The sequence below is a fragment of the Diabrotica virgifera genome, chromosome 9 (genome assembly GCF_917563875.1).
Source record: "Diabrotica virgifera virgifera chromosome 9, PGI_DIABVI_V3a".
NCBI classification, from domain to species: domain Eukaryota; kingdom Metazoa; phylum Arthropoda; class Insecta; order Coleoptera; family Chrysomelidae; genus Diabrotica; species Diabrotica virgifera.
This window is the reverse complement of record NC_065451.1, coordinates 100320280-100327747: the sequence shown is the minus strand read 5'-3', so window position 1 is coordinate 100327747 and position 7468 is coordinate 100320280. Positions and strand designations below refer to the sequence as shown.

General features: G+C 29.9%; 1 protein-coding gene across 1 annotated transcript; it reads left to right on the top strand.

The window, feature by feature from the left end:
* The first annotated feature begins 3898 nt into the window (after window positions 1–3898).
* LOC126891179 (TBC1 domain family member 5 homolog A-like) lies at window positions 3899–4828 on the top strand. The gene has a single exon (XM_050660361.1). The coding sequence runs from the start codon at window positions 3899–3901 to the stop codon at window positions 4826–4828; it is 930 nt and encodes a 309-aa protein (XP_050516318.1).
* The last annotated feature ends 2640 nt before the right edge of the window (window positions 4829–7468 follow it).

Sequence of the window (7468 nt, the reverse complement as noted above, 5' to 3'; positions counted from 1 at the left end):
ATTTATTAACGTGGATACACCGAGAAAACTTGCCTTTCAAGCCGAAGTACAGACACATGTTAGTCTGCTAAAACAAATCTCAAACTCCGTTAACTTAAAATATAAAGAAATAACCTCTGACACAGTACCTTATAATAAACGCGTAAAACGCGGTTTAGTAAATGGTATTGGAACAATATGGAAATCCATTACTGGAAATTTGGACGCCTCTGACGGCGAATACTTTAATAAATGTATAAATAAGATAAACTCCGATGAAACTCAAATTGAAAATCTCTTAAAAAATCAAATATCTGTTACCACTTCAATTATAAAAACTTTCAACACTTCTATTCAAAAATTGCAAATAGACGAAGAAACCTTTAACAACGACTTAAAAACTATAGAGACTACACTTCTGGACATTAATAATGACATCTCCTTTTACCAAGCACAATTACAAATACTAGATTTATGTGAGTCCTTAATGGAAAGCTACGTATTTTTAGAAAATTATTTAAATGATATACTAAATTCTATCACATTCTCTCGCCTGCAAATTTTACATAGTTCTATTATTTCGCCCATAGACTTAATGGAAGCATTAAAAGAAATCTCACAGTCATTACAAAATAACGTTTTGCCTCTACCCACTTATATGTCAAATATAGCTCAGTATATTGACATAATAAAACTACAAGCTTATCAGCTCGATTCAAAAATTGTTTTCGTTCTCGAAATTCCGTTAGTTGATCCCGAAATCTTCACTTTGTATCAACTATATTCAATACCAATATTAGATAATCAAACTGGTTTTCATCATATACTTTCAACTGTTCATAAATACATAGCGCGAGATGATGATTCAATTTCATATGTCTTACCCATGGACACCGAAAAATGCAATCAAATCAGTCAAAACCAAAGAATGTGTACAGACATTCTTCCGTACCCCATAGACACCGATGCTATATGCGAAGCCCAGCTTTTGAAACCTCTCAGCAACTTGCCAAAAACTTGCCAGATGTCCATGCTCTTGGCACAAGGTTACAACGTTCAAGAAATTGACCGAAATTTATGGTTGCTAACCATTTCCGATCCATTACCAGTAACAATCAAATGTGCAAGAAAAGATATCACTACACGAATAATCAAAACAAATTCAATCTTAAGATTAATTCCCGAATGTATTGCATTCATTGGCAGTACCAGAATTCATGCCAAAGACCAAATCAAGAAATATACAAATATTACGTATAGAAGTCACCCAGTTAACGTACCCTACAGATGCTGTGACCATTTTGAGACAAAGAGTCACCTATCAAAATTGAAACCGCTAAAACTCAGTAAGATCAACGTAGATGACTTAAATATTGCACAACACAAATTGGACCAATATTCAGAAGAACTGGACCATATCATGAGCCAATCATTCATCGAGGAACATTTACCCTTATTCACCATATCTACCTTATCCCTGATTATCATCCTAGTTATCTTATACCTTTGCTGTAAATATCGAACCAAAATATTCCCAAAAATTGCAATCTCCTTGTCCCAGGATCAGCCTCCAACTTCAGCACCACGCAGGAATTCCATTAGACAAAAACTTCAAAGCTTAACCTCCTTCAGAAGAAGACCCAATGTCCAACAAGAAAGCGAAGAAGAAGCAGAAACACCAATTTCTCTGTAAAAGTCAAAGCAATGGCATTGACTTTTCACTAATAAGGGGAGTTGTTATATGAGAAAATATTAACCTTGAACTAGCCTAAGTTCGCCGACTTCATATTTCATCATACCATTCCCACAGAAACCGCTGAGCAAGCAGCAGAGGAACTTTGTACGAACCGTTGGCCAACATTCATGGGAACAGCGATTCAGCACTTTATACCAAACCTATAAATTACCATTTTCAGATGCCGGGACCACTCTTAGCTGCAACTTCGACCAGTCCAGTTATTGTAGTCATTTTAAATTAATTTAATTTTGTACTATTTTGAAATATTACTGTGTAACAAATAAAGTTCTTTTTTTAAAAAGTCAAATACGTGATTAGTGATCTAACATATATATATATATATATATATATATATATATATATATATATATATATATATATATATATATATAGGATGTTGAGCCTAGTTGTTAAACACTGACATATAAAACGAAATTTTGTCCTGGTACAAATCGTATATAAAAATTAAAATTAAAAACTATATATAAAAAATTGTTCTAAAAATCGAGTATAAATTGAAAAATGGTAAAATATTTTAAAAAATGATGTATCTATTATACATCATTTTTTAAAATATTTTACCATTTTTCAATTTATACTCGATTTTTAGAACAATTTTTTATATATAGTTTTTAATTTTAATTTTTATATACGATTATAAAAACGTATAATAAAAACGTATTAAACGTATATAAAAATTAAAATTAAAAACTATATATAAAAAATTGTTCTAAAAATCGAGTATAAATTGAAAAATGGTAAAATATTTTAAAAAATGATGTATCTATTATACATCATTTTTTAAAATATTTTACCATTTTTCAATTTATACTCGATTTTTAGAACAATTTTTTATATATAGTTTTTAATTTTAATTTTTATATACGATTTGTACCAGGACAAAATTTCGTTTTATATATATATATATATATATATATATATATATATATATATATATATATATATATATATATATAAGTTAAGAAACCAGAACTGCTAAATCACCAATAATAAAAGGACAGCGTCAGCAAGCTTCACCTCGACCACACCTCGGCGTCACCGAGCTTATAAATAAACTTTTGCATTATATAGCGTCACTCTTATTTTGCATTTAACTGTAGTAAGTAGTCCCTTGTCAATAAAGTTCTTTTTAAAAACGTTGTTCTTGGACTTAGAAACTTCACTGGCGCAGTCAGTAGGATTTTTCGGGAATTACGTCGCAAAATTACGTTACAAAAATCGAACGATTTCGCGAGTAGTTTTTCGTTTTAACGATTTACCGGAAAACCGAACTTTTTGTGAAAGTGTCCAAGATCAGCTTTAGACAAGGTATCACCAAGACCTGGGGAGAGAACAAGAATCGTCGAACCCTAGAGGCAGTAGATTTTAAGCAGTAGTTCAACGAGACCTGGGAGAAGAACAAAATCGTCGAATCCTATAGGCAGAAATGTTGAAATTCTACATTTTAATGTAAGTGTTTCCTATTTTTTCCATTTTATTATTCCATTTTATATTTTCCTATACATATTTGACAATACTTATAGTCAGAGAGCTAACGACAGTAAATGATTTTTTTTAAGATTTTATGATTTTACAAGATTTTTATTTTTAAATAAGAAAAAGATTATTATTACGATATTATATTATTATATTTTTGAAAATATTTGATTATATTGAAGTGAAATATATTTAATATTTTATTACAATTTGATATAGTATCTGAACAAAAAGAATAAATATTTAATGAGTGAAACTGATAGTAATTTAGATTTAAGTAGCCTTGTAGCAGAATTAAATTCAATTTTAGAACCAAATAGTAATAAAGATAACGAAATGGCTCAAACAAACTACCAATTGTTAAAACTATACTTAGATTCTATTCCAGCATATGATGGTAGTCCACATACTTTAACCATATTTATTGAAAATTGTGAAAATTTAATAACTAATTTTGCTAGCCAAACAGATGGAACTTTGAATACATTTTTACTTCGAGCTATATTAGGTAAATTAAATGGAAGAGCTCAAATGTTAATAGGCTCTAGGACAGAATTAAATACATGGCAACTTGTAAAGGATGCCCTAAATCTTAGTTTTGGAGATCAGAGAGATCTCGATTGCCTTATCCAAGACCTGATAACGTTGAGGCCTTTCAAAAATGAAACCCCTTATAATTTTGGCATGCGTTGTCAAGAAACACGTAGTTTAGTAGCACAAAAATTAAATACCCTTAATATTAAAGCACCAGAAAAATTAATTAGAATACAAAGTTACGATGACTTATGTTTAAAAACTTACATTAGAGGCTTACCCTTATCGTTACAAACAAATATTAGATTGAGAAACCCAGACAGTTTAGAGAAAGCTATGTGCTTCGTTATCGAAGAAGAGAATTTTCTATATTCGTTACAACGCGGAAATAATTTAAACTCACAAAATTCTTTTAGACCCTCATCGAGACATACTCCTATGAGAAACAATAATACTAATCAAACTTTTATTCCTAGAAATAATTTTCAACAAAATCGCCCTAATATGAGATTTCCACCTTACCAATATCAAAATATCAGACCGCAATACCAGAATAATAATTTTAATCCTAACAATACTTTTCAAGCACACCAAAATCATTTCCGAAATTTCAATAATTATAATTCTAACTTCAATCCAAGAAATTTCGACAATAATAATTCTAATTTCCGACCAAGGAACTTCAATAATAATAATCCTAATTTTCAACAAAGATATGTTAATAATCGACCCCAAAATCAAAATCAATACCAGCCAGAACCGATGGATACAAATTCACGAAATACTTCTTTAAGATCTAGACCACATTTTACCTCCACGCAATTATTTAATCAACAAATTAATAACGATCAAATACAATTCGAAAATCCCTTTGAAAATAATAATATTCCCACTGATTACGAACACCCGACTCAAAGTTCATTACCCTATTCATTACCGCCTTACGAGAACAATTATGAAACTCAATCCAGTCCTTATCAAACTCAAGACAACACAAATGAAAGATCATATCACAATCCAACTCAAAATGTTGAAAACGTAAATTTTTGCATGACCCAAGAAAATTACAATCCGACATAATATACTTAAATACAACGATAGCAGATTTACCACATATTATTATACCAGAACTCAATGCCAGATTTTTATTAGATACAGGGTCTTCCAAAAGTTTAATTTCTCCACAGTTAGCGCATAAATATTATAAAAAATTTATTTCTTACGAAAATTTTAATATACAGACAGCTCACGGAATTTCCATGCACAATGAAATAATTAATATTCCAGCTTTTAACATTTTTAAAGTAAACCAATACAATAAGTTTTATGTTTTTAAATTTAGCGAAAATTTTGATGGATTAATTGGTATAGATTTATTACAAAAATTAAAAGCTTCAATTAATGTCAACACGAGACAAATGAGAACGCCTTATGTAACAATACCCATAATTTTTGAACCCAGTAAAAAGAATATATTATATCCCAAAGCAACTTTTAATCATACAATAATTATTCCCCCTAGAACTAAGCAAATAGTCAAAATACCGGTAAAATTAAATGAAGGATTAGGTATACTAGAATATAAAAATTTTGGTAAAGGAATCGAAATGCCCAAAGCAATAGTTAACGTTAAAAATAATTTTGCTATAACCACTATTACGAATATGAGCGAATATAAGACAACGTTAAGTAATATTGAACCCTTAGATATAGAACCATTAGATATAGTAAATACTAATTTTATAAGAAAGATGGAAACTGACGAAGAAACGTCTATTAATGATGATAATATGTTAAAAAGGAATTTAAAAAATATAAGGATAAATCATTGCAACAAAGAAGAAAAAGAATTACTAAAAAAGCTTTGTTTCCAATACAGAGATATATTTTATTGTGAAGGCATACCCTTAAGTTTTACTAATAGTATTAAACATAAAATTAAAGTCACTGATGATTCTGCAATATATACAAAATCATATCGTTTCCCGGAAGTTCACCGAGAAGAAGTTAAATCCCAAATAAATAAGATGTTAGCAGAAGGTATAATAGAAGATAGCAATTCAGCGTTTTCCAGTCCCATTTGGGTGGTCCCGAAAAAACAAGATGCTACAGGAAAAAGAAAATGGCGTCTAGTAATAGATTACAGAAAGTTAAACGAGAGAACCGTAGATGATAAATACCCATTACCAAACATAACAGAAATTTTAGATAAATTAGGAAGAGCAAATTATTTTTCGACACTAGATCTTGCAAGTGGCTTCCACCAAATAGAAGTAGACCCACAAGATGTTGAAAAAACAGCCTTTAGTACCCCACAAGGTCACTTTCAATTTAAAAGAATGCCTTTTGGTTTGAAAAATGCACCCTCAACTTTTCAGAGAGTAATAGACAATGTTTTAAGAGGACTAACAGACGAAACATGTATAGTATATTTAGACGATATTTTAATTTATAGCACATCTTTACAAGAGCACCTTGAAAAATTAAAAATAGTTTTCGAAAGACTTAGAAAAAGTAATTTAAAGGTACAATTAGACAAGTCAGAATTTTTACAAAAAACAGTTATGTATTTAGGACATGTAATTACCCCTCAAGGCGTAAAACCAAACCCCGATAAAATCGCAGCTATAAAAAGATTTCCCATTCCAAAAACCCAAACTGAAATAAAAAGCTTTTTAGGATTACTAGGTTACTATAGACGATTTATAAAAGATTTTGCAAAAATTACTAAACCAATGACCAAATGTTTGAAAAAAGGTTCTAAAGTAAACCACGATAAAGATTTTATTGACTGTTTTGAAACTTGTAAACAAATATTAACAAATGATCCTATTTTACAATACCCAAATTTTAGCGAACCATTTATATTAACGACAGATGCTAGCAATTATGCAATTGGAGCCGTATTATCACAAGGAAATGTACCAAATGATCGACCCATCGCATACGCCTCAAGAACACTAAATAAATCAGAGACAAATTATTCAACTATAGAAAAGGAGCTATTAGCAATTGTATGGGCCTGTAAACATTTTAGACCATACCTTTACGGAAGAAAATTTTTCATATACACGGATCACAAACCATTATCTTGGCTTTTTAGTCTAAGGGAGCCAAACTCAAAATTAATACGTTGGCGTCTAAAACTAGAAGAATACGATTATAAAATTATTTATAAAAAAGGAAAACATAATACAAACGCAGACTGTTTATCTCGAATTACAATTAACGCATTAGAAGATGAATCAATAGTAAATAATCCTGGAGACGTAGACGAAGATATTTTAAAGTACCTCCAAAATTTTGCAGAGAATCCATTAGACCAACAACCTTCAACAAGTAACAATAACGACTCAAGAAAAATTAACATTATTTCTGATATAAGAATACCTCCAGACAAAATAAATACACAAGACGAAAGCTCAGACGAATCTACACAACATACAACCGCAAACGAAACAACGAATCAAGGAATACCCATTTTAGACGAAATAATAAATAACAAAGTTCACCAAATCTTAGTATACCCTAACGTTTACCCAAAAACCGATATAACTCATGAAACTTATCAAAACCATAAAATAATTAAAGTAAAAATCCCTGAAACTGATAATGAAAAAGATATTTTTGAATTTCTTATGGCATACACAGACCTTAACACTAAATTTTATTTGTACTTCAGTAAAGACAACCTGTATAATGATTTTAATAAATATTACC

Bases quoted from the DNA above. Each gene is read 5' to 3' on its own strand.
- LOC126891179 (XM_050660361.1), top strand. From the start codon at position 3,899: ATGCGTTGTCAAGAAACACGTAGTTTAGTAGCACAAAAATTAAATACC.